The 27,080-nt window shown below is 37.2% G+C and overlaps 2 protein-coding genes and 1 long non-coding RNA gene across 8 annotated transcripts; 1 reads left to right on the forward strand and 2 right to left on the reverse strand.

Moving 5' to 3' along the window:
• Positions 1 to 357: 357 nt before the first annotated feature.
• Positions 358 to 5,299, forward strand: LOC112272914 (amine oxidase [copper-containing] gamma 1). 3 transcript variants are annotated; one of them, XM_024501070.3, is made up of 6 exons: positions 358 to 1,007; positions 1,827 to 3,066; positions 3,338 to 3,451; positions 3,746 to 4,204; positions 4,431 to 4,525; positions 4,666 to 5,299. In XM_024501070.3, exons 2-6 carry the CDS (start codon positions 1,834 to 1,836, stop codon positions 4,832 to 4,834), a joined length of 2,070 nt encoding a protein of 689 aa, XP_024356838.1. In that variant the 5' UTR covers positions 358 to 1,007; positions 1,827 to 1,833; the 3' UTR covers positions 4,835 to 5,299. The 3 variants fall into 3 exon arrangements, with proteins under 3 accessions (XP_024356838.1, XP_024356844.1, XP_024356839.1); XM_024501076.3 differs by having other exon boundaries at positions 725 to 911; XM_024501071.3 differs by lacking the exon at positions 358 to 1,007 and adding an exon at positions 1,121 to 1,216.
• A 6,218-nt stretch (positions 5,300 to 11,517) lies between these two features.
• On the reverse strand, positions 11,518 to 14,354 carry LOC112273576 (uncharacterized). The gene is made up of 2 exons (XM_024502512.3): positions 13,243 to 14,354; positions 11,518 to 12,987 (listed from the first exon to the last, which is right to left on the reverse strand). Exons 1-2 carry the CDS (start codon positions 13,630 to 13,632, stop codon positions 12,259 to 12,261), a joined length of 1,119 nt encoding a protein of 372 aa, XP_024358280.1. The 5' UTR covers positions 13,633 to 14,354; the 3' UTR covers positions 11,518 to 12,258.
• A 10,163-nt stretch (positions 14,355 to 24,517) lies between these two features.
• Positions 24,518 to 26,651, reverse strand: LOC149987251 (uncharacterized). 4 transcript variants are annotated; one of them, XR_016498990.1, is made up of 5 exons: positions 26,488 to 26,645; positions 25,893 to 26,382; positions 25,312 to 25,536; positions 24,877 to 25,060; positions 24,518 to 24,712 (listed from the first exon to the last, which is right to left on the reverse strand). It is a non-coding gene; the product is annotated as an uncharacterized LOC149987251 (long non-coding RNA). The 4 variants fall into 4 exon arrangements; XR_016498992.1 differs by having other exon boundaries at positions 24,518 to 25,060; positions 25,893 to 26,027; positions 26,318 to 26,382; positions 26,488 to 26,628; XR_016498993.1 differs by having other exon boundaries at positions 24,518 to 25,060; positions 25,893 to 26,027; positions 26,488 to 26,651.
• Between the last annotated feature and the right edge of the window lie 429 nt (positions 26,652 to 27,080).

Consider the following 27,080-nt stretch of genomic DNA (forward strand, 5'->3'; position numbering starts at 1 on the left):
CAAACATTGTTGTTACGGTAAATACTGTAGACTACAATAAATAGCATGGAGAGCACCAGCTACATTTAATGCTCTGTTGAGAGCATTAAATGTAGGCGGGATCCAATGGCCTCCGGAACCACGGCTTTGCATTCAAACACGGCACATCAGCATCTTAGAATAATTTTTCTTTTAGTTTTTCCTTCAACCACGATGAGCACAGCATTATTGTAATTTTGCTTTCAAAATGGAAAGTCTTCGAGGCACAATGCAAAGTTCGTGTCTTCGGTCTCCTTGGAATCCACGCGTCGGCGGAGCTGCGATCTATCGGAACGTCCATTTTGGGGGATCCCGCAGCGATTACGATGGCCGTCGCGCTTTTGCGAATCACGCTACCTGGCACCTAATTTGAGCCTCCCGTGTGTTATTATTTTTCTTATTTCATAGCCGATTCCCACGCTGTGCATTACTGTAATGTGGCTGGCTGCGCCTGGACCACCGCTTAAGGGCATTGCGCAAAGCTGGGATGCGATGATCCAAGCTCGGCGGAGCTCGACCCTGGAGCGCACTCGAAACCACCCAACTTGTGCAAGGATTCCTACCCATGAATTCTTTACTGGATAGGGAATTGTTCCTCCCCTACACTCATTGTAATTATCGGTTATCAACTGAAGCAATCTCGTCGATCGATGCGGTGACGAATATATAAACTATGGTCTGAGCTTGCACAGTTACGGACCAGTGCCGGAGTGTCCTAGTCCACTGGTGCTGCCCAGTCTCTCAGGTCGTGGGCTTCTCTTCGCGGTAGGATATTTTTAGTATATCACCAGCTGAGGTGGGAGCTTTTTTCTCTGAGAGCGTGTGTTGAGAAACAATTCATACACCATCCTTGATTGCAGTCAGGATTCTAGTTCCAACAGTGGGCGGAGTTGGTAATTCTCTTTTTTGCTTCAGCTCCCTCATTCTCTGCCTCAAACCCTAAACCTAGAGGATACGGGAGGCTGCCTCGAAGCTGGGGTCTTTGAAAGGTTGGTAAAAGTTGAGTCTCGTCAATGGTGTTGTTATAGGTATCACCAATGGCCAATGAGGCGGTTAACCTGAAGGCACGAGTCTCTTTCGGAGGCAAACTACCGTGGCCATTCCTATCATTTCTGTCTTGAATTGCTGCATGCATGTGTTCAAACGCTCATCCCTTGACATACTTCGAGGTGGATTTTGCAGGAACTTTTCATGGAAGGTTGTTGGTTGATGAATCTCCTGAGGATTTCTGTTCTTGGGTGCATGTTTTCTTGGGTGCATGTTTTCTTGGATGCATGTTTTCATGGGGTTGTTCTCAAATTTTGATGGTGGATACTTTCGTAGTAAGTTGAGAAGCTGTGATAATACAAGATAAATTTGTATATCACCCAAACGCTGGAACCCCAAATTTGTGTGATTGATGCCAGTCATGAACGATTGGTCATGCCTGGCAAATTGTAACAGAGAAAATGATAGAGTCGACCGCTAGCGAGTGTGGTTAATTTTCCAGTTATCTGCGTCTGTTTTCAGCTGTCAAGATATTTGCTGTTTCAATCCCATGGATTGTCTCTGCAATTCAGCAAAATAATCATGGCTCTTGAATTCTCCTTCAATCGCAATAGTTTCCACCATGCAAAATACTCAACGCACCGAGCAGAGCAGAAAATGAGCCTAGTCGATGACCAACCAAGCCTCAGTATTCGACGAGTTCAGCTTCAACTCCTCGAGTGATGCGGACAAATGTCGTTCTCACGTTTTACTACACTTAATTGCTCGTTAATTGCGGCAACTAGATGTTCTGAATGGAACTTGTGCGTTTGTTTTCACAGGTAAGCGATGATGAACCCACTGAAGACTTCGCATGGTCCGAAACGTGTTCTCCCTGCTGCGACGATAATTCTATTCTTCGCGTTGCTCATCCTGTATGGAAGCTACAAGCAGCCTGAACCGGGGACTAAGTATGCGACCTGGAGCAAAACCTGGGATGTCACGGATCAGAGGGTGCTGCATCCCTTGGACCCTCTCACGACTTCCGAGTTCTTAAGAATTCAAGAAACTTTGCGAAACAAGAAGCTGCTAGGGAGAGAGAAGCAGGTGCTTCACAGCATCGAGCTTGATGATCCTGAGAAACATGGAGTTCTGCAATGGGAGACCGGGAACCCCATCCCAGCTCGTTGTGCGGAGGTGATCTCGAGCTATGACGGAGTGCCGCACAGAATTATCGTTGACGTCGACAATAGAGTCGTCCGCGAGAACACTGTGATTTCCACTACGGGCTACCCTCCATTAACAAGTGATGACTGGAAGATGTCCATGCAACTCCCCGCAACATATCAACCTTTCCTTGATTCGATCGCTAGATATGGTCTTCGACTCGAGGAGGTTACATGCCTCCCCTTAAGCCCGGGTTGGTTCGGAGTTCCGGAAGAAGGGAATAGACGGCTGGCGAAACTGGGGTGCTTCGTCACAACCGGCACGACCAATTTCTACTTGCGACCCATTGAGGGGATGATCGTGATTGTCGATTTGAACGAGAACAAAATCTTGAAGTTCATTGATGGAAACAAGTCGCCGATTCCGAAGAATGAAGGCACGGATTACCGCCTCTCTACTCAGAAACCCCCTTTCTTCCCTCGGATCAACCCCATCTCGATTGAGCAGCCACTGGGTCCGAGCTTCACCATTGATGGCCACCACGTGAAGTGGGCGAACTGGGAGTTTCACGTCCGGCCTCATTTGCGAGTGGGCAGCGTAATCTCGCAAGCTAAGGTGGACGGCCGGAGCGTGTTATACCAGGGTTTTGTTTCCGAGCTCTATGTGCCATACCAAACGGCGGAGGAAGCCTGGTATTTCCGGACATACCTCGATGCTGGAGAGTATGGGTTGGGGCTTTTGGCACACCCTCTGCAGCCGCTTAACGATTGCCCCCAGAATGCGAAGTATATGGACGCCGTTTTCGCTGGCCCGGATGGAACCCCCTACACCACCCCGAACATGATGTGCATTTTCGAGCGATACGCTGGCAATATTGCATGGCAACACGCTGAATCGCTTTCTAGTGACATGGAGGTATGCTCTGCCTTTTTGTGTTTTTTTTTTTTTTTTTTTTTTTTTTTTTGTCCAGGGACACAGTTAATCCCATCTACAGTTCAGTGAAATCAATGGTTGAGGCTAATCGTATGTCCATCTTTGTTACGGGTCGAGAAGTGTAGTTTGTGGGAAGCCTTGGGTGAAGAAGTAAATTGGTGAATTGAGTAAGAAATGAGCTTATGTATCTACTGTAGAGCATGGAATGCAAGAAGTTTTCATACGTTGATTAGCTGTTGTTTTTGGCGAGCAGCTTCACGAAGTAAGGCCGAAGGTGAGCCTGGTGGTACGAATGATCGCCTCAGTTGGAAACTACGACTATATCATTGACTGGGAGTTTCAAACAGATGGAGTCGTTCGTGTTGAGGTACATATCATCACGTTTGAAGCAGGATTTTGCTTCCTGTCATTCACGATTCGAATTTCAGTTTCTGTAGGAAAACGAACCATATACCCGGGTTCATTGTCGCAGCAATCATGAACCAAGTTGTGCTTTTGAATTCTCACTTTCTTCTTGACGAATCCAAAAGCATAAAATACTGAAATGTTTGTATAAAAACAGCTCACTCTGTTTTCACTCCTTGTATGCTATATCCCATGAAGAAGCTTGATAGACGGTATGTTTGTTTGAGGGGAAATTGATTCGAGTTTACCGACGCAGGTGGGAGCAACGGGGGTTGTGATTGTGAAAGGTACCCCAATTGAGACTATGAAAGAGAAAAGGATGAAGGAAGAGCTTGATGGCATGTATGGACCCCTGATTTCGGAGAACACCATCGGAGTGATTCACGACCATTTCTTAACTTTCCACATGGACCTGGATGTAGACGGACCCAGCAACTCATTCGTTGTAGGGGAGTTAGTCAAACACAACGTAACCACGGGGGAATCTCCGAGGAAAAGCTATTGGAGCATAGAAAAGCGTGTTGCAAAGACAGAGGAGGATGGTCGCATCAAGTTCAGCCCTGACCATCCATCTCAGTATTACATGAAGAACCCCTCTAGAACAACGCGACTAGGAAATGAAGTGAGCTACCGAATCGTACCCGGTTCGTTCATTGGGTCATTAATGGATCCAAATGATTTTCCTCAACTTCGAGCTGCCTTCACTAACAATCAGGTATGATTCTCACAGCTACTACATGGATATTTTCCATGAAAATCTATGCTAAAATATAGGATTAGTTTTCGTTGATGCTTTCAGAGTCTGCTGCAGTTTGTTTCTTGTCTTCAAATCGTAGCACTGAATCGTGGAAAAATCCGTTGCGTCTGTGTAATCTGATGTCTGCTTCAAGAATATCTTCACCTTCCTAAATTTTATGCGATATGGGTATCCGTGAAAACAGATGTGGGTTACGCCTTATAATCGGTCTGAGAAATATGCTGGCGGCTTCTTCCCATACCAAAATCATGGTGACGATGGTCTTGCAATCTGGTCGAGGTAACCCTTCTCAGCTTATTTCAAACCACGAGAGTGAGAAGTTTTGCCGATAATTCACGATTTTACTGTAAAGCTTGACGATGAAACCCTCATAATTTCTGGACTTGAATCTGAGGTATGAACATCCATTCACTGTGCAGGAATCGCCCTGTCGAGGACACAGACGTCGTGTTGTGGTACACTTTCGGTTTCCATCACGTGCCTTGTCAAGAGGATTTCCCCATAATGCCTACAGTGACAGCGAGTTTTGAAATAAAGCCCACAAACTTCTTTGAGAGCAACCCAATTTTGAAGCTCCAACCGAACTAATGGACGCAGCGCTTTCGAAACCCTTTCCCACACACGGGGAAAGCTCTGGTCACAGGAGGACATTTTTCAATCACTCATTGAAACTCATCACAGATCTGTGAATATTCAATCCTCGATGTTCATCAGCAAAAAAGATTCTGCGCAGAAATCACAGGTTTCAAGTTCAGGACATCGTTATTTATACTTGTACAGCGACCAGCTAAGTATATAAGAAGTCCTCATCCAGGAACATATATCTAGAGGCAAAATTCAGTGTCGAAATATGTATACATGTATATTAACTTTCAGACGTGTAGTACTCATTTTAGACAAAGGACTTATTATCCTTCAGGTTGTCTCCAAATAAGCTCCGCACAGGATGTGCATTGTATTTTAGTTTCTTACTGTTATTCAGTTACAAACCACGAACTATGATTGTAAAGTGAAGTGAACATGCTTTGGAAATGAAAGAACATATGAACAGGACGAGTGAGTCACTGGTCTCCTTGTTAATCCCATGCGTCATGCTTTGGTTTTTTACTCAGTTTTCTACTCTGCGAGCCTGTTTTGTGAAACGGACGATCGAAAGACTGTCTCCGGTCCTCAGTGATCCCGACCGAATCCTGAAGTGCACATGGGATTAGAGGGGTTTGATGGGTGCTCTTGGCTTCATGTCTATGGCGCTCTGGATTTTTGTGACCTACTTATAAGACTGCAATCGAGATCCTTCAAGGACGCCCACGCACATTGTGCCCTTCCTCTCGTTTTCACCAGACTTATTCATTCTTCTCCCATTTGTGGCCCACAAACACTTGTACTTGTTGCGATACGAATGACGGCAGCATCAAGCTTGAGCAAAACGATTTTTCACTCTCAGAGAAAAGGCAATGCAGTGAGCGTGTCGACTAATTCAAACCCATTATACCAGTACGACTCGTATATATACACGATGCCATACTGTGCCATTTTGTCTGGACAGATTACGTGATTCTCCCCGACGAATCATGCTATGTTTGCTCTCCCTCTGTAGCTCTTTTTCCTCTCTCGATCCTCGTTGCAGAACCAGCCTTTGATTCCACTGCACTGCTGCCTTGGTCCGAACTACGACCACTGATATATCCCTCACCTACATCGATCCTCCCAAACCAAGTCCCACCAGAATCATTCTGAGCCTACAACCAGGACTCATCTTCACGCATATTCACTTCGAATTTTTCAGCGTTGTGCAACACCACTCACCCCCATCGACATACACAAAACATACAAAACGTAAGCGCTGTGTGTCGTGGTCTCCGCCGGTGAGGTGTAAGACTAGCCGGGACCTTGAAACCCCCCGAAGAGCCTGCGCACAAGCTCGACGATCCCACGGCCTCGCCCATTTTCCTGCAATGCAACCAACTGGGTAGTGAGAAGAAGATCTGAAGCATCCGCTTTGCATTGTCTCAAGCGTGATGGATTGCTCAGGAAATTGCGTCATGGTTCGGAGGTCAGAATCCTTCGAAACGCATCCGTGAGCTTCTAATCTCTGATCTGGCGTTCATTGTGTGAGGTTTTTCCTCGCACAACGCGCCTCGGCGTGTGTGTAATTGTCATCGGGTCAAGCGACAATCGATCGGGAAGTTGCAGCGCAAGCGATCGCGACCTCGATCGAGTAGACGTGCTGGCGCTTCAACGGAAGGGCCATATCACGGGCCTCGATGCAGTGGTCGGTGGAGGTTCCCCGCCGCTAAATCACGCAGTATATTTGTACATTAGACTTGCTACAATGTTATATATATATATATATATATATATGAACACAAGACAAATTCTCTTGTTTGCTACCAGATATTAGCAACAAGACTCATAATCCTTGACAACCAACTTACCATATAATACTTGGCAATCCTACACAAGACTTCCTCAAAGGGTTGTGTTGTCAGGAAATTAACCCCACTCCTTACTAATCCAAATAACACACACTAGGAGTATCTAGCTAATCCTAGTAGTATCCAAATGTCCCCTTGTAAACATTGGTATTTGGTTTAAAAAAACAACAAATAGATTTCTTAATAATTGCTCAATCAAATGCAAAAAACATATATTGTATATCTTAATAATATATATATATATATATATATATATACCACAACATTTCTAGGTAAAGCAAGATTGTTGATTACTAAATCATTTAGATTGTGAATTTTGATTAAAAATAAATAAATAATTTTATAATAAATGTTTAAAAATGATTTGGATGTTAGCAATGGCATTAATATAAGAATCTCACTAATCATTTCAACATTGTTATTTGTTCTTTACATGCTCTCTTTCTAATGCAAAGGTTTGGAGTCAATTTAAAAAACTAATTTCCATGTGAACAAAAAGTCTAAACCAATCCTGGTCAATGTTTATTATTCATGTTAATATTTGATAAATGCTCTATTTATTTATTTAAATAATTATTATTATTATTATTATAATAAACTGAAGGTTAATAGTTTTATTAAATTAAAGTTTAAAATCTCTAATTTTTCTTAAATATTTTATTCAACTTAAGAACACAGAAAAACAAATTATGAACGGCTTATGATAGAATATCAAGGATTTTCTTATTTGGGAGTATGAATATAAAATTTTGAAAATTTTAAGGATGTTATCATATTTTATTAATGCCCAAATATCCAAACAAAGGTTATTTTCATTAATTCATTTAAGATAACAAAATTATATTTGTTATTCTTTCTTTTTATAAAATTAACTTTGGTTAGGTAATTTTTTATATCAGTTGAAGTTTAAACTTACATTCTGTGACCTTAATAAAACCTAAAACTTATAAAAATAAATAAATAAATAAATATCTAATATAAAAAATGCATAAAAGATTTTTAGATATAAATAAATAAATAAATAATAAAAAAAAGTAAGTAAGTAAAACTTTTATATATATATATATATATATATACTTTTAATATTAAAACTAAATTATTTAGCAACTTGCAAGTTTATGCTTTGATTTAATTATTGAATTAATTAGAGATTTTTTGTAATAGATAAATATAATATGTTTTAAAGTAAACATATCTATTATGTATTTGTAAATGATATGTTCACTTTAAAACATATCGTTTTTTTATGTTGTACTCAATTTTTATCACGTCTAAAAATAAAAATAAGATCTTAAAAAAATAGTAGAAATGATATCAAGAATATGTGATTTTTGTATAATTTTTCAATTTATGTTGTACTGATTTGACAAAGATAATATTAAGTTTGGAATTGAACATTCAATTTTAACCATATATATATATATATATATATATATATATACGAAGAATAGAATAATCCTTTTTATTTTTTATATTGATACAGAACTCATATTTAATGTTATTATATTAGAAGATATTTTATGGGAAATGCATTGCGTGGTCAAAAAATTTAAGTTTATGAATATACTTGATTTCAATTTTTTTAAAAAAAAACTTTATATGTAAAGTGGCACAAAATTTTACGCATAAATAATTAATATATTTAGAGTAATGAAAATAAAATTATTACAGTTTAAGTAATTTATTAAAATTAATTGATAAAAATTATGTGTAATCTAAATCTGAAATCTATGTTTCATGTATTAAATTTTTACACTTGTAAATCAAATAATATTAGAATTTAAAATTTTAAAAAAAAATGTACCTAAAAATGTCTTACAATAACTGGTAGAAAAAGGAAAGAAAAAATCCAATTATAATTAAAAATAATAATTACAGTTGAACACAGTGTTACTATGAGTACCCAATACTAAGCTACTTTAGCTTTTGAAATGAGCTTTTGAATAAAGATGATAAAATATTAAATAAATCTACAATTGAAAAAAAATTAAAGATTTCAAAGAATATTAAAGGGCTAAGTGCTACTAAAAATTTACATCTTTACTTATCAACATAATTTTTTTTAAAAAATATATCAAATAATGGTATAAATATATATATATATATATATATACATATACACACTTAACTATTGAGGACAAATTAGGATGAAGGATGACAGACGATGATGAAGGATGACATAAGGGATCTCATCGACTGTGCGGCAGCGTGCGGCTTACCTGGCACGCCACGTGATCCCCCCCCGCACGGGTCCCCCCTCTAATACCGGGATCGCTCCCATTCTGAAGGGGCCCTCTGACCCAGCTCGTCTCCCTTGTTGTCTATACCATATTCAGTAGCGTATTATAACCGTATCCATATATATACGCTGGTGACAAATACAGCAATGTGGCGTGTTTGCTAGACTTGCCATAAAAGTTTTCCAGATCCTTCGAATTGTCAAAAATACCTTCGAATTAAAAAGTGAAAAGGTAATAATAATAATAATAATAAAACCCGAAGGTTTGTAAAGTAGATTAGATCAGAGTTTGACTTAACGGTTTGGTCAAACTCTGATGAAAGTACCATGCTCTCTCTCATGATAGTTTTTTTTACACAAGGAAGGAAAAAAAAGAGCAATGTGGGCTATTTAATTGAATGGCTTGTGTTTTCCTTTTTTTCTTATGAATTACTAATTAAGGTGGGAGAGGTAATTGTGATACAAAGCCGTCGTTTTGTTGGGCCATTCCTTCCTCTATTTGGTCTTATCCGAAAATACACCTAAAAATATTCCATTTCCAAATATACTTTCACCTTCGTCACATGAGACCCTTGATTTAATTCTTGATAAGCATCGTTTTGCCATTGCATGGAAGCTAATATATTGATATTGTTCGTATAATGTTTACTTAATTTATCGTAAAAAAACACTTAAAAAGTGGAAAGCACATGTTTTCCAAAATTAAGTGTGATTACATCTTATCTATTTGCATGCACAATCAATATTTAGCAACTCCAAATCTTGGTTCTTAGATTGTTGAGAGATTCGATGAGGGAGGCATCCTGGATTACTGTTTATCCAGAATGTTACTTGAAACAACTTCCTTCTTTCACTTTATTTCAACCTGTGATTCTTCTAATTTTCCTCTTTTATCTGGTGTTGACAATGCTGTATGCTTTGGAAGACTGATGGGTTTTTCATTTGTATATTTTTATTACATATTTTTAAAGGTTTAGAGCATCACTCACTCACTCAACCAACTTTTCATCAGTTGTCCACAAGTGCATTCAATTTACTTCACAACAATGCTTGACATTAACATGTAAATAATATATTCATATATATATATATACATATAAAAGAATTGAATGAATGAATGAATGTATGAATGAATGGGGTTGAGAGTAGATATTTGTAGGGAGGTGGGGAATGATGCCAGATGGTGCCAAATGAAGTAGAGTTGAACCAAATGCATGAGAAAAGAAAGGAGAGGAAAGGAAAGGAAAGGAAAGGAGAATCCACCAAAGCCACACTACAAATACATACAAAATAGGGTTTGCTTCCTGTCTCCACCTTCCTTTCCTTCCTTTCTCTGACCCCACCCACAGCAGCTGACCACGTCGACGACACACAGCACAATTCCTTTCATACGCGCACACACATGCATGCACACACTGGAAGAAGAAAAGAAAAAACATAAATAAAAAAAGTAAAGAATAAGAACAAATATCTTGAGTAGTAACAAACAAAGAGGGGGAATAGAAAACCATGGAAGAAACAAACAGGGAGGAGGAGGAGGGTGAGAAAGGAAGGCGAAGGAAGGAATCTCGACAGCTCTGCTTAATTGCCTGCCCAGTGCCTGCCTGAGTATTCGCAGATTCGAGTACCGGAACGTGATAGATGCTTTCTATTTCTTTTTCCGTTTCTTTCTTTCTGCAGTGGGTGGTGGTGGTGGTGATGTTAGTGCAGGATTGTCTTACCTTGTGGTTTCACACTTCATCATCTGTGGAAGAGAAAGGAAAATTTAATTTTTTTTCATTTTTTTAGTTATTTTATATAACTCACTGTCTCTCTCTCTCGCTCTTTCTCAACACCCTCCACCAAGCTTGACTACTGCTTTCCTCAAAGGGTAATCCTGCTTCTGACCCATCACCAACAAGTCGAGGGATGCGACGGACCTTTTACGACATGTCATGGTCCGAGAGCTGATCAGTGCGCATTCTGTAGCACACGTCTGTCTGAACATCCCAACCCAACATAACATAACCCCACCTTCCCTTCCCTGTTGCGCTTTTGTGTGAAGCTGGTGTGTTCGCTGCTGACACCGAGTTGGCTGTGTCGAAGCTGGCTGGGCTGGGTTTGTGCTCCGGGAGGCCTCCCTGCGTGCTCTGGGTGCCACAAGTTGTTCTGTCACTTGGTGTCTTTTGACCCCTCGCTTCAATCGAACATCCCTTTCTCTCGGGTATAGTGGAACCCCAAACGAGAAAAAGTACTTCGAATGTATCTCACTGCTTTTCTCCGGTTTTCCTTTTTTCTTTATGCTCAGCCAATTGTTTTTTTGATGCCGTTCCCCATGTGTTGGAGATTAGTTCGTCTCATGCACTTGAATGTATTGCATCATAAGAGCTCTGGAATAGTGAAGAGTTTGGTTTTTGTATGGCTGTGGCATTCGGAAAAGGACAGCTGCGGAACAGTCATGGATGTTTTAAGACCACACTGTTGTATACCCAACAAGAGTTTTGTCATCTTTCTTTTTTGGCTAAATTATCATTATTATTGAAAAAGCCCACACAACAATACATTGCACCCAGAGGACGGAGTTCCAAGGATAGACAAAGAAGACAGATGCTGAAAAATTGCATGAGAAAGCCATCCATTTGCGACGGCTGAATCCAGTTTATTCATCAAATGAAACTGCAGGAAATCCTCTTCATCGATGTGAATCATGTGTACCAAGCTACCTAACTGTCTATACATGGCGTAGCTGTTATCCTTTCTAATGCAGCTCAATCTGCCGGGACACTATCTGCGGTTCTAGCCTAATCAAAAACAAATCCTAAAACATCCTCGAAGCACCGAAGAGTCTCATTACAGTGTCGTTTGAGCCGCGGGGGAATCCTACATAAATGTACTGAACTTCTCCAAGGATGAACAGCGTCTTGCACGACATGCAAGATGCTGCATACCATGCTGCTACTAGGGATAATAGCTTCGAGAAGAAGGGTGCTGTGGTAAATGGTTTCTCTACATCTAGATACATATGTATACCAAAGATTGGCGTCAAAATGTTGGAAAGGCCTTCTACTGCACAAAAATCTCTTTAAACACTGACATGATTCAGAAAAGCTCGCGCTCTCGCCGTAAGGTGAAAATCCAACCTGGACCGCCAAATCGTCACTCCTACTCCAGTCTCTTTCTACAAATACTCTACTGCAAAGTTGGTACCTGAAAATTTATAGTTAAGAAAAATGAGAGGGCTGATGATGTCACTGGTTGTTGCTCCACTGCTGGACGCCATGCTGGGAAGAAGAAGAAGAAGAAGAAGAGGAGGCCTGCTTGATTTGCAAGCTGATGTTTGCATCATGCAGCAAGAGAATCTATGCTGCAGATCTGAGCAGTAAATTTGCACGGGAGCTTCGTCCCCGCGGCATATGGAACAATCCTGAGCCATTCGCTTCAACATGGAGCGGATTTTTCGTATGTCTGAACTCGTCGCCGAGATGCCTAGCCTCGTTGTTAAACGGAATCCTCTTTCCACGACAGTGAAGACTGCAAGGACCTCTGTGAGCCGAGGAAATTCCGAAATCAGATTTCCGCTCGAATTTGGATAACCACTTCGCCGTCATGTAGTCTAGTGTGCGCCATGGCGGCAGATGCATGTCGTTTTGCTCCAGAGAGACTTTGGCAGCCTCCGACATATGCCTCAAAACCTGCTCGAGATTGGGTATTGTGCCAACAAACACAATAGGAAGACATTTCAGAGCCGACTCGTATTGTGCGGTAGGCCTTGCGATCTCGAACTGGGTTTGGAAATTGATGTCTATGAGAAAACGGTCCACCGGTTGATCTCCCTCGAGCACAATGTCGATGTACTCGTACTCGCCTCCGGGAACACGGCCGGAGTTCGCCCACTCGGATTTGCAAACCGATGCATTGTAACCAGAGGCTTTCAAGTGCTTAACAATGTACCGTTTGATGCACGTTCCTTTGCAATCGGTGCCAATGGTGTCACAGATCAGGTTGGTATCCTCGTTCACTGTCAACATGAGGCGCTCCACGTCAGCTAGAAGCTCCCGTTCTCGTGTGTTGTGCGGCTTCGTCAGTGTCTGACACAATATGTGAGAAAAATGAGAATGAAACTTCTTCTTCCGTCACATTACTAAACCTTCAAGGTTTCTTTTACTGCAAGGCTGTTGTCTTGCTTAAAACCTACAGATATCCAAGTTTGGGGGAATCTCCACAGCTAATACAGGAAGCCCTTCCATCACTAAAGCCCTCTCCATGCAAAGCTGATCTACATCCACTCACAATTGGCGTTGCAACGTGAATCCAAGGTCAAAAACGAAGGATTAAAGCTCTACCTGCAAGTTTTCACTGAGCGTCAAGCCAATCGAGGCACCATCGCTATCGACTCCATCCATGTGTTCCACACAGTCGTTTTCAATGAAATCATGCACCATGGCTTGCAAGTCATCGCTCTCGCAGGTCGTGTCCGGCACGACGGCAGCGGAGCTCCAATGCTTACTTGTGCCAAGGAAATTAAGCTTGAACTCTTCTTTACTAGGCTGCAGCCATTGAGGAGAACGACGCATTTTGGTGGACTGATTAGGCGAGTAAGGCACGTTCTGAGGCCTTGACATCTCCCAGTCCCGCGAGATTCCACCAGTGTGATGCGCAAGAACGTTACCGTCACCTCGGTTTAGCGAGCTTGTAAAAGGACTCATGCCGAACTGGTATCTCAAACCAGGCATCCTGCTCCTAATGTGCAAAAAAAAATTAAATAAAATCCCTCCCTATTCCAATTCCCACTCCTCCAGCACTCAACCAACACTTCGCTCCATCTCAACAAAGCTTCGAATGCTCCACTCCCTTACTCTCAAAACCTCCCGGATCATCTTCTTTTACACGTCAAAAATCGTCTCTCTCTCTCTCTCTCTCTCTCTCTCTCTATCTCACAAACACACACATACATACAAAATCTCAAATGCATATATATCACAACGCATCTACAACTGGACCCTACAGCCTTCAAGCGGAGGATTGCCAAGCAAGGGCGAGGGGAGGAACGAGAGGGGAATGAAAGCAACTACAATACACAAACAGCAGCAGCAGTACCACCACCACCACCACTACCACCGATTCCAAACCTTGAAGAAAACCTTCAAGCGAAGCCGCAACCTGCAGCCATCAAGTGGCAAAAACTACATTGATGCAACAAAGGCACGATGATGCGTAGGAACAGCGAGGCCAGTACAGCAGAGGAAGTCCTTGAGACGAGGAAAGAGGAAGAAGAAGAAGAAGAAGAGTTGTTGTTGCGAGGGAGGAGGAGAAGAAAGCATTGAAGGCACCATGACGAAGTGGAGGAGCCAGGGAGACGACTCCATGGACATCGTCGCCGTAGTGGCCATGGGGGCATTGGCTTCACTGTGAGGCCATCAGCCTGCCTTGAGGGACGCAAAGCAGGCTCCTCTCTGCCACGGCACTGCCTCCCCCTCCTCCCCGCCACCCCAACATATATGCAACCCCCCCATCTACTGTATCCCTCTATCCATCCATCACGTCTTTCATACATCCATATCTTATATCTATCCATTCATTTCATCCAGAATACATCCTCTCTCTTCATCCATTAGACCCTACCTTCATCCATGCCCTCCCTCCCTTCCGGTATACTACGACATATCCGTCTAGCTCGTACCCTCTCTCCACAGTCTGTATTGATTCCCTCGTTCATCTACGCTTCGTATACAGTACGGGGTTCTTACGCTGAGTCAGCGTCCATGTCACTTGGTGCCTTCGCGGTGGAATTTCGGGGGTTCGGGGAAACTGGGAATGTTGTGGTCATGTGTGTGACTTTTGAATGACTCGTTGGCTTTACATCCATATGTGGATGAATGTGTGGATGTCGTAGAATTGTTTCAGCACCCTATTTCTATGTAAAAATTAATAAATGTTTTTTCTTTTGAAATAATTATATTAATATGAGTTATACGAACAAAACCCATGTTGTGCTTTATTGCATGATGTTTATGTGTAGATGATTTAATCACACTGACCTCGTTATGGACAAGATAGAATTATTGATGCATGGATATTTTATTTATTCATTTATTTGTTTATTTTTCAGTTTATATTTATGCAATGCTATTGCGTAAAAGAATCAATATAATCATACAATGGTGCTGTGATAGTTATCATGTAAAACAATAGAGGACTCTACCGAATAGTCATTATATTATTCATGTCTTGATTAAAGATTACATTGAGACGGATTCTCACTTCAAAACTTCATGAAAAAAATATAGATATAAATTAATAACGATGAATATTGACAGTCATTTTGTTGTATAGAAGAAGACTTCATTTTCTATTTATTACTTGGCATGCAATACCAAAAATATATATTCCAAGGAATGAAATTAGAATAAAATCATGGCTTGTACTTGAACACCTGTATTCATTCTCAAATGTATATATATATATATACACACACATATTATGTGCGTGTGGAAAAAGAATATCTTATCTTCAGAAGTTATGAATAGTAAATGAAGAATATTATAATTGACGTTATTTGTGTGTGTGCGAGTGTTTATAAATAAATATAGATATAGATATAGATATATTTAAACACATATTCTATGGGGCTCGTTGCGGAATGTTAAGGCTTGACCTTGGGCCATGGATGGATGAAAATTGTTCGTTTAAGTAGATGAATATATCCCAACCGTTCATTATATTGATATTTTTAGACTTTTGACTTAAAATTTGATACCTTGAATGAAAATAAAATATGACCTTAAATAAATGAATCAAAATAAAACCCAAATTATTCTTATCACCTTCCTTTGTGTTATATGCTCTTTTCTAAATACATGCTTTTAAAAAAGTTAATCTTAAAATTTAGACTCTTCTTCAAGGTTGATTGAAATTTTTAGAAGATAATTTCACAAAAGATCATGAAAGGCATTTTATTTGTTTACAACAAGTTTGTAATTTATTTTTAGTATTGTCGATGTATTTCTTTTTACTTTTTACTTTTTATATTACTTTTAGAAATCCATTTGATTGGTTTAAAATATAACATTAATGTCTAATCTTTTTTAATTGGTATTGTTTCCTTAAATAGACTGTTATTATTATCTACATATAAAATAATATTTCTTGACAATCAATTGTTTATTTATTTATTTATGTATTTATTTTTAAAGAATATTAAAACATTTGATTGGATTTGACTCAAATTAATCAATCTCAAAACCTGCCAAAACATGAAATTAATCATCATTTCCATTCTTTATACAACAAAATCAAGGATCCATTAAAAGAGTTGACTTTGAACAAATTTTCATATATGTGGGTAATGATATAAGTTTAAATTTCTAGAAGACATTAAAACATATACATCAAAACAAAATAAAACAACTTTAATTTGCACAATCACCTCCTATCACAAGTGTTTATGAAAATGATAAATCAACCTTTTTGTTCACTCATCAATGTTGTAACATGTGAATGAACTTCATTTATCTATTGCCTCTTATCCAAAAATATATATACATATATATAAGAATAGAATTTAAAGTATCTTATTTTTAATCAACTATAAGATAACCAAGTCTTGACATATGATTTATAAAACTAGTTTAAACAAAAAGAAGAGACAACATGAAGATAAAGTAGAAAAGAAAAAAAGAGAAAAAAGATGATTCCATTTTGCCAAGGTTGCTTCTTGTCTCAAGTTTGTCATACATTTGGAACCATGAGACCAAAATGAAGGTGGTCATTGTCTTTACAAAAGTTGAAAGCAAAGCTTGAGAGGATGCATGAATTTAAAAGGATGGATGGATGGATGATTTTTTTCTTTAGGTTGGTCTTTATTGCAACATATGGTGGTCAATTGTATTCAACAAGTAGACGCCATTTTCATTCCTTAGTCCATTTGAGCATGTTGCTTTTGAAGATGTGTAACATTTCCAATCTTTTAAATGGTCAAAAGCTTTGTCATGATCTCAAATATTTTTTGGAATTGATGTTTTGAAAGACAAGTTTGTAAAAATACTTGTTTATTCTTTTGTTTGAGATCTAAAGGTTTTTTTGACAATAAATAATTATATATATATATATATATATATATATAGTGGAAAAAACTTCTAAGTACCCAAATGGAAAAAAAAAATCAATAGTTTGTAGTCAATTAAAGGTGAAGGATTTATTTTTTTTTATTTATTTTTTTTTCTTCCAGTTCAATTGAGAGTGAAATTCAAGTTTTGAATAGTTATTGGACATGTATTTTATTGTTCTATAATGAGTGTATTTTACATGCACACATATAGATTTAATTCTGTTTTTCTCTTTAAAATAATATTCTTTAATGTGATACTAGTAATAATTAATACATAATAATGAAAAGATAATTTAAAATTTGACAGGAAAAAAAATGGTACTTAACAAACTAAATTTTACCAAACAGTTATGTTGTATGAAAATACGAGAAAGAAAATGTTTATATTTAAAGTTATTTAAAAAATAAAATAAAATTTAAGAAACTTGCAGAGTATTCTCACTTCCAAAAACATGCACTTGCAGTTTAAAATCTTCAGGGCTTTGATTTCGCTTGTTTTTTGTTTTATCGTTTTTTTTCTATTTTAAAAAGAAACTGTTTTCTACCGACATAAAAATTATTATAACATAAAAAATTTGGCTCAATTTAACGCATTAACTAAATACAGAAAATATTATTGTTCAGAATTTTGAAAAAAAAAAGCTACAAGCCTTGAAATCAATTATTCATCAATATGTTTTTTTATTATTTTTTTAAAAAACTTTAAGTGTCTAATTTTATTGTTATCACTTTCTTAAGACAAAAGAAGGTTTTCTTCTTTGCTTTATCTCATTTTGTAGAAATATTAAAATCTTCATAAGTTGATAGGTAACTTTATTCAAACCTGTTGAAAGTTTCTAATTTACAAAATATTTTAGCCATGGAAATTTCTTGTAGATCAGTCAATGAAAATGCAGAAAAAATTATGATTATTTTGCATTATATTAAAATATATAAAAAAAATCATGTAAATGAATGTTACATGTTACATGTTACATTCATTTACATGTTACATTCATTTACATGGTACTACACATGTATATATATATATATATATAGTATGAGTCTTAGAAGTGTTATATATATATATATATATATATATATATATTATTTACAAAAAATATAAAACACACCATGTACTAAAGGTTTAAAATATTTACTAAATAAATCTGAGCTGTAAAACACTATATTGGTCATTTTAATAGCATTTATGATTTAAAAAATATATCTTTAGAATACATTTACATTTGAACTTTCAATAGTAATAATGAAATTATATATTTAAACGCACATTCATAAATTCTAGGAAATAATAAATACTTGTAAATTCTTTCAATTTCAAATCAAAAATCGTACCTGTTTTTTTGTACCATGAAGCCAGATGGAGCCTTAACGTCACTTGTATATAAAATCAAACATCATACAACAGAAGTAAAAGCAACATGAATATATAATATCAAAAAAATATATTATTTGGGGCCATTAATATAGAAATGAGTATTGCACAAAATTATGGTAACTCATAATTTTAAGGTGGTCTGACCTATCAAGGGTTTTTTTAAATAGAATTTAGCATCATTACTGCTTATTGCCTACTGAATCACATTTAAAATCTTTAAAGAAAAAAACGATTATTTGGATTCGTGCAAATCTTGTAAGAATGTTGGTTATTTGTATTTCATGTTTATATATCTTCAAACAAATCTAAAGCAATTAAATGGTGGTGTGGTCAGCATTAGAGTTTTGTTGGTATTGATGGTATATATTCACAAGCAAATAAAGTTGTTCAATTTATATAATTCATTTAAGATTTGGTTAGGAATAAACAATGTCACTTAAGAAGTATTTTCACTTTCCTATACTACACTATGACAAAGTCATAATATCCCAATACCTTGAATGTAAGCAAAGTTTTAAAATGAACATAGAGGAATTCTAATTACTAGTATTAAAAGTAACAATCCTACCATATTGTGCAAGATGTTTGATACTTAATTTTAATTTTTTCTTTGAATTTCAAATTTAAATTTTGTGTAAAATTAGTGATATTTATTTATTAATAGTATTTGTAGTGCAAGATAAAATGATAATAATTTTTAATGGTTTATTTGTTTTTTATTTTAAAAAAATATACTATATCGATATATATATATATATATATATATATATATATAGACATTTCTACATATTTTAAAATCTCAATTTTTCATCATGCATATTCTTAAAATAAAACCCTAAACCCTAAAACAACACTCATGGTAAAAACTCCGAAGATATAACGAATGAGAACACGATCTCGATTTCATCCTCCACTGCCTCGTCGCACCAAATCACATCCAGTCGTCATCCGCCCCTCATTCATCCACACAGTCATAAGCTCCTGCAACATCGAAGAAGCAGCAAAGGTTCGAATCCGTCCGTCGGTATCATCATCCCCAGTTCTACCCACCTGAACCCTAATTTACCCAGAGAGAGAGAGCCTAGAGGGCTGCTTGGTCGGGGTAGAGCATCATCGCCCTACCCCTCGTCGTATTGATTGAGGTAACTCCGTCGAGGCATCTTCATCCCTGCCATTGCCCTCAAGGGCAAATTCCAGCCTGGTGTCAGAGTCGAGTTGGTGGCCGGAGCTATTCAGCCCCCTTGCAATCATACTGTGCAGCATTCAACCAAGCTCTCTCTCTCTCCTGGCCACAATCACCCCTTTGCGAAGAAGAAGAAACAGACGAAGATGAATGAGAGACGACGACGACGACGACGACGACGACGCTATGCTTCACCGACACCCGTCGAAGAAGGAAGGAAGGAAGGAGCCAACGAACGATGGTGAAGACGGACGGGACAGCGACAGATGGCGGACGGACGGATGAAGGGGGACGTGGACAGAGTTTCACTATCACCGGAGAAATCGTCCATCCTATGTGGGGTCCAGCCGTGCATGACGCAAACAGTGGGACCAAGGCCACAACTGCTCTGAAAGCGCAGTAATGAGCCCAAAAGCCGTGCATCAGGATTTGGGTGTCCTTGAGAAAGGAAGGAATGAATGTAAGGAATTGAATAATTGAGGGGAATAGCGCGAAGGAAGGAAGGGGTGGTGACGTGGAGGGGCTTCCGTTTCCACGTGTGATTGATTTGGATATGCTGGCGTGGCACCGCGAAGCACCACACTAAGACCAGGAAGGAAGAGAGAAAGAAAGAGAGAGAGAGAGCAAAAAGAAAAAAATTACATATTATAAATATAAATAAATTCTAGATTTATTTCTTTACAAACTTATTTGGTCGAGGGTCTCAAGTAAGTTTGTTAACTTATTTGGTCGAGGGTCTAATTAGTGCTAATATGGTGTGTGCTCTACAATGTGTGCTCAACAAAGTTTCCATTTACACACTCACACAAATTTTCACGCTTTTTTCTTTTTCTTTTTCTTATTCCAGCCTATTGGTGGATGGATGATACCCTTGCTGTCTCGCGTTCTCATCCACGGCTCGTCCACGCTGGCCCACGGGTCACATTGCACAGCTGTCGATGAATCGCCAGTGGTTTATATATTTGCTTATTTATTGATTGATTGATTTATTTACTGACATTTATAATCCGACGACGTGTTGGGAACTTCAGAGAACTTGACGCTCCCTTGGATTGATGGATGAATGGTTGGGCTGTCGAAAGCTCATCGGGCAGGATGAAAGTTATGCTAAGTAAGCAAAATGGTGGGTATATACATGCTTCTTGCTAAATACTTGTACTCTCTGTTGTATTGTTACGTAATACTACATACATACATACATACATACATACATAAATATATATGTATGATGTTTTCTCAGAATGTTCCATATATGTATGTATGTGCATATGTACGTATTTTTATCTCTTATCTTTTTAAAAAGATGTGATTATTTTTCATAAATCAAAAAATATATATACTTCATTCACACAAGGTCAAATTTTATGATTACATCTCATTTTTGAATGGGATTGTTAGAAATTAACAAGGTTTACAGCTTAACATTGATTATATATATATATATATATATATACATATATTCTCCTAAAACGTGGTTTGTTCTCATGATTTGAACAAATATACATATACATAGTCACATACATCTAATGCTCTTGAAGCCCAAAAACATTAAAAACATATAATAAAAAGTTGAAGTGCAAGATGGATTACATTGCCTTCAAAGTTGGCCAAAAGCCATTCCTCCTTCATTGGAATTAGGTTTGGAGAGTGAGTGTGTGTGTAAAGGATGTGAATGCAGTTGGGGATATTGTTTTGATAATGTATGGTATGGAGAAAGTACGTGGTGTGCTAATATTGAATAGTTGTGACTCCAATTCAATCTTCTTTCATGTGGAATAATGTGACCACTCATGGTACTTAGTACCACCATTGAGAGCACACATATAGAACATGGCCGGATTTTGCACGTACTCACCCCAATACAACCCAACACCTCAAATTTAATTTGAAGGGAATTATAGAAGAAGAGTTCATTTTCTATTTATTTGCAGCCACAAAAACCTTGTTTCTAATATGATTTGATGCATTTCAAAATGCACATTATCTATAATTAACTACACAAGAAAAAAGGAAGGGAAAAAGTAAAAAAAAGAAGCAAAACTACAACAACAATTGGTTCCAAATAGTAATATATATATATATATATATAATCAATTCAATAAAAAGAAATTATGTATTGAAGTTTTTGTATAATACATGTCTTATTGAAAGATATGAGGTGAGTATTTGTGTTTGGATGGATTCATATGGTTTTAGATTGGAATAAGTGTGTTTATAATTTTAATTTTTGCATCATGTTAGCATTTTATTTAAAAATTTAATAGTAAAAATATCATAGTAAATTCATTTATTAAAGAACTCATTGATAGATATATGATTAAAATCAAGTTTCAATGGCGAATGAATTTTATTCGTTTGATTTTTATTCAAGTTTCTAAAGCCATTTCTTGTCATGGATATAAAAGGCAAGGTTACTTTACACTAAAAAAAAACAAGGGGTTACAGTTTCAAACCTCAATGCTGATTTTATTTATTTATTGTATATCATGTAATTTGAAAATACTTATTTTATTGAAAGGACAGCATCCAATCTAGGTGCTTTTCAATGAAGTAATCAACAATTATATTACCTGAAGTTATGAATTAGAGGTGTTCAGCCTCATTGTTTTCATTTGTTTCTCTTTCTATGTATATCAAAAAGTGAACAAGGTGGAATTTGTAAAGAGAAAACCATCAAAACAACATAATAGTTATACTTTAAAAGATTAAAAACAATCATATGCAACATAAACATATAAAATTTAAATTTTGTAGGTAAGTAGTGTTGTTTTCTGTATATATATATATATATACATATATTTTTATGTAGATATACATATAAAGGAATTAAAATAAAAAGATATTATGAGTGCACATTACTAATTTTAGAAGTATACAATTTTGAATATAATTGCAAAACATAATTTACACAGAATGGATATATATATATATATATATATATATATATATTTATATATTAATGTGTACTTATCTTTATAATTTTAAAATTACATGAACAAAGCTTCAAAATAATTTTAATATTGATAAGGTTGTGATCATTTTATTTTTTGGATGTGCTCAAAGTGAACAAGGTGGAATTTTGATTTATGTTATAACTAAGTATTTATGTACCAGTAAAATATTAATATATATATATATATATATATACACACGCACACACACACATTTACCTTAAGCACTGAGTAATTAATTCTTTCCGAATGACATTTTGGAAATAATTAATTTGATTAATAAATTGTGTATGCAATGAAATAAACTTTAATCAACAGACTTAATTTGGATCTACATAAATGAATCCATTAGAAAATGTGTTTGTTTTACTTCATTCAAGTAAAATTTGATACTCTCAGTATCACACATTTGGAAGTGTTTTACAAAATAATTTATTATTCTTATTATAAATACATTTATAAACATAAATTCTTACATTCATATATATATATATATATATATTAGTTTTTATTACAATTCCTTCTTCATAATATTTAATTATATTAATCTAATAAATTTATATAAATATAAGATTACTGTGTGTTTTTGAAACAATTTAATATCTTAAGCACAAAGACAGAAAAACTTAAGTCCTCAATGAAGAATAAGTATATAATATTCATTAAAAAAAAATGTTATGAATGCCTTATTGAACCAATCTCATCCAGATTACATGGTCCACAGGTTTGGGTTTGTTTATAGTTTTCTATGCCAGGAAGTAGTTGCTCATGAATGCTAGATTTCATGATTAAGCCCCATGGGGCATGAGCCTTTGAGCTTAGGGAACTGGGGCCGTGCTTAATATTTTCCCTTGGTAATTGAGATTAAGGGCCCTGTAACTGCTTGTGAATACAACTATAACCTGGCATCCAAAGCCTGACCCACAATCTTAAGGGCAAATTCCCCCTTGTACACACTGAGCTGCAAGTCACCCACCAGGCCTTGAGTGATTGAATGAGTACCCAGGAGATGCCTCAAAAAGACACAATAGATACCATTGTACGCAGGAATTAGTGTACAAAAGCACACACAACTGAGTTGTAGAAATAGGGCTGTCCAACTCCACCTAATGGAATGCAGCGGGACATCCAACACAGTAGTAGTAGTACCTTGCTGCTGCTGGCTCCAAACTCAAGCCTAGTCCACAGAAACACACAACCGTAGAGTTGGGCTATACAACCAACTCGCAACCCAGTATTGCAAGATAATGTTGCAGTGAATTGTCATCAACGCAGGTCTCTCAAAGGCTGTTCAGTGAGTGAGCTCCTGGTTGTTCCAAAGCCCTGGTCAAAATGATTAAGACTAGCCCACCTGTGCACGCCAATTCACAACACTAAGCTGGTTATTATGAGATAGATATCTTCTAAAGCTTGTTTTGCACTCAACCAAGGCTTTCTATTTTTGTGACACGGGAATAACAAGGGTCTCTTTACTATCTTTACGAAAACAAGAAGTAATGCAAATGACTGATAAAAATACTAGCTCCGAAAAGGTTTCACGAGAACTATTGATGCTGAGTGATTCCAAACTCATGGAAAAGGTATGAAAGAAATGTAGCCAACCTAATTCACAACTGGCTTTACCTCGCGAAAATACTCTTTCAGGCCTTTTTGTTTGTTTGTTTGTTTTTGTTATTTTTTGTTTTGTTTTGTTTTTGTTTTGTTTTGTTTTTGTTTTTTGTTTTGTTTTGTTTTTGTTTTGTTTTTGTTTTGTTTTGTTTGTTTGTTTGTTTGTTTGTTTGTTTGTTTGTTTTTTTTTTTCAATCTTCCTTGTACGTAGGCCACTAAAGTGGAAAACATGATGTTTAATGAGTTGGTCTCCTAGTACTACTTACTTGTATCACTCTGGATAGTCCTACAAAAAGAATTCCCTCAACTAAAAGTATTCAATACTTAAAGCATCTCAGCATCCTCCTTCACGTGAATATACAATTTCAACCGAAACCATTGAACAAGATAATGCCTCTCAATCATATTCGCTTCAAATGCCCTTTCAAAAGTATCTACATTCTGCATAAATATGCCAACTCATTGTTGATGTATCGCACCGAAATGAAATCAAATATTAAGTGATTTCAAAACATGGAGGCGATTTAATTCAATCAACGTGGAGTACTTATCTATTCCGATTCGTAGTCAGAGACTCGTACATTTCCTGCAGGTCAATAACAAAAGATTGAAATAGATTGACTTGAAACACAACTAAACATTCAGCCTTAAACAGCATCCTAAAAGCGGTTTCTGCGAGGTCGCGAAACTAGTTATCGAGAAGTTACAAGTGACCTGCTATCAGTTGACGAAGGACTGACTGAAACAGACCTCCGCTTTTAATCACGTCATTCATAAACCCTTCAATACCAACGCACATATGCTGCTGAAGAAGATCTCAAAGGGTAGAAGCAGTAGGAACCATCAAAGCTCGAGCGGCTCCTCTAACAGTAGTTCGCCTACGTCCAACATGTGCTATAGCATAGAGCCGGTCCTCCTCCAGCTGTACATAGATCTGACACATAAAAGATGCATCTCAGGTGTCACTTGGTTTCCTCATCCAAGCCATATCTCGGCACACAACGTATCCATTTGGGTTCTTTCACAAAGCATAGTTTCTGAGAAGACAACCGACCTAATTGATGATAATGCACAAAAAATCATTGATGATGCAGATTCACCCACTCACCGATGTCCCTAAACGAACAGATAAGACATCAGTCATCAGCTCAAATCTAACAGCAAATCGTCGAAAAGCTTTCTTACCAGAATCTGGCCAGGAACTTCCTCTGATTCATCGATTCTTCTGCAATAGCAAGATGGACAAGAAGGGATCTCTTCCTGTACGAAGGATAGTTATAGATCATCTTGAACAATCATTTGTGCTAGTCTTTCACAATAAATGAGCTCCACGCTAAGAGTGTCAAACAGCTCTAGTAGTGCAGCTCATCCAAGTCGCTGAACTTCTAATTCAATATCACAAAATGCGTCCTGCATCGATCCACATAGAACACTGTCAAAATAATTCAGATAATTTAAGTCAACTCTGTTCTACTCCACATAACTACCTCGCAGCAACGAGATTGTCCAGAAAAGAGCACATGGGTCAAGAATATTATATTTTCTTTGCTATTAAGGATCGGCACTCAGGCTCTAGTTGCGTCATGATGATAAAGTCCAGAAGAAGAACTGTAAGGTTGCAGAATTCGAACTCTACAGACCAAGGTTATGGTTAAGGACAGAAAGTATGTCCTACATTACCAAATTATCAATTGACCGCCCGTCTATCTTACACCGCCATACTAGTTGCAAGACTCTGAAGAAATCGACAAAGGTGTCGAATCTACCTGAGCAGTGTGCTCTTTTCCGAAGACTGCGTGAAGCAGACCCGTAACCAGGAGGTGAAGCTCCACAACATTACTTTCTGAAAGACGAGCTTTTCGCTTCTGGTGCTCTTTACGGTCCAAATCCATTCTAATTAGCTATCACCAACAAGAAATTTAAAAATAAAAATAAAAATGCATTCAGGACTTCGTTTCATCTCATGATTATCTCTCGTTTATCTCTTCTTCGTCTTATCTTCCGGCAAACCAGAGAAGATCTCCAATTGCTTGCACCACTTCGCGGCAACAAACTTTCTCCTCTACTTCAATTCATCAAACAGAATTACCTGGCACGAAAGCTACCTTAACAACGAGTCATGTCATGAAACATTTCAAAAAGCGATCAAAAAGCAAAAAAGTAAAATAAATAAAAGAATTGGCACACGCACGCGCGACTCTGAAGCTCAAATCACATTCGAAGCTGTAGCCTGTTGACAAAACCTCCAACCGTGACCTAAAAAAAGCAGAGCAAAGATCTTCAAAATCCTTCCGCACACACCTCGGCTTCTTTCACAAATTCAATCACGCACACATGTAAATAAATCGGTGGACAAATCACCTGTCTGTCTGTCTGTCTGTCTGTCTGTCTGTCTAGATAGACTTTAAGGCGATGCGAACCCTAAGAATATGGTGCTACGATTTCTTTCACAAGCCATGGCGAGGAGGCTGCGATTTGGATTGCGAGGAAGAGGTGACGACGAGGAAGAAAATGAGCACGCCTTTGTTTGTTTGTATGAATTCATTTAAGCCCCTTTCGATGCTTTTCGAGCCCCTTCGCCCTTCATTTCAGAACATTTCTGGTATTAAAAAAAGATTCTTTGGACAAAAAATGTTGATAATGTAAAATATATAAAAAATTTGTGTAAGAAAAATTCTAATATCTATATATATATATATATATATATATATAATATTATTAGATATACTACTACATATGATGTTTGGATAGTAAATAATTGTCTTTGTAAAACAAGAACTACAAGCATTGGTTAATACATAATTATTTTATAGTTTGTAGTTATTATATCAAAATTAGTTCTTGAATTTCTAAGATTATATCAAAAGAAGCTTTTAATGCATTTTCAATACCTAAATTTTATTTTTATTTTTAAAAAAACTCAAGATTACTACAAAGTTGATGTCCATCCACAT

This window comes from Physcomitrium patens, chromosome 20 (genome assembly GCF_059467195.1).
Source record: "Physcomitrium patens ecotype Gransden chromosome 20, ASM5946719v1, whole genome shotgun sequence".
NCBI lineage: Eukaryota > Viridiplantae > Streptophyta > Bryopsida > Funariales > Funariaceae > Physcomitrium > Physcomitrium patens.

What these genes read in the sequence shown, in the direction of transcription:
- LOC112273576 (XM_024502512.3), bottom strand. Translation starts at nt 13,632, where the DNA reads ATGCCTGGTTTGAGATACCAGTTCGGCATGAGTCCTTTTACAAGCTCG. An exon ending in CGCTCAGTGAAAACTTGCAG is followed by an intron (nt 12,988 to 13,242) that starts GTAGAGCTTTAA and finishes ATATTGTGTCAG; the next exon opens with ACACTGACGAAGCCGCACAA.
- LOC112272914 (XM_024501070.3), top strand. Translation starts at nt 1,834, where the DNA reads ATGATGAACCCACTGAAGACTTCGCATGGTCCGAAACGTGTTCTCCCT. An exon ending in ATGGAGTCGTTCGTGTTGAG is followed by an intron (nt 3,452 to 3,745) that starts GTACATATCATC and finishes TTACCGACGCAG; the next exon opens with GTGGGAGCAACGGGGGTTGT. An exon ending in GGTCTTGCAATCTGGTCGAG is followed by an intron (nt 4,526 to 4,665) that starts GTAACCCTTCTC and finishes TTCACTGTGCAG; the next exon opens with GAATCGCCCTGTCGAGGACA.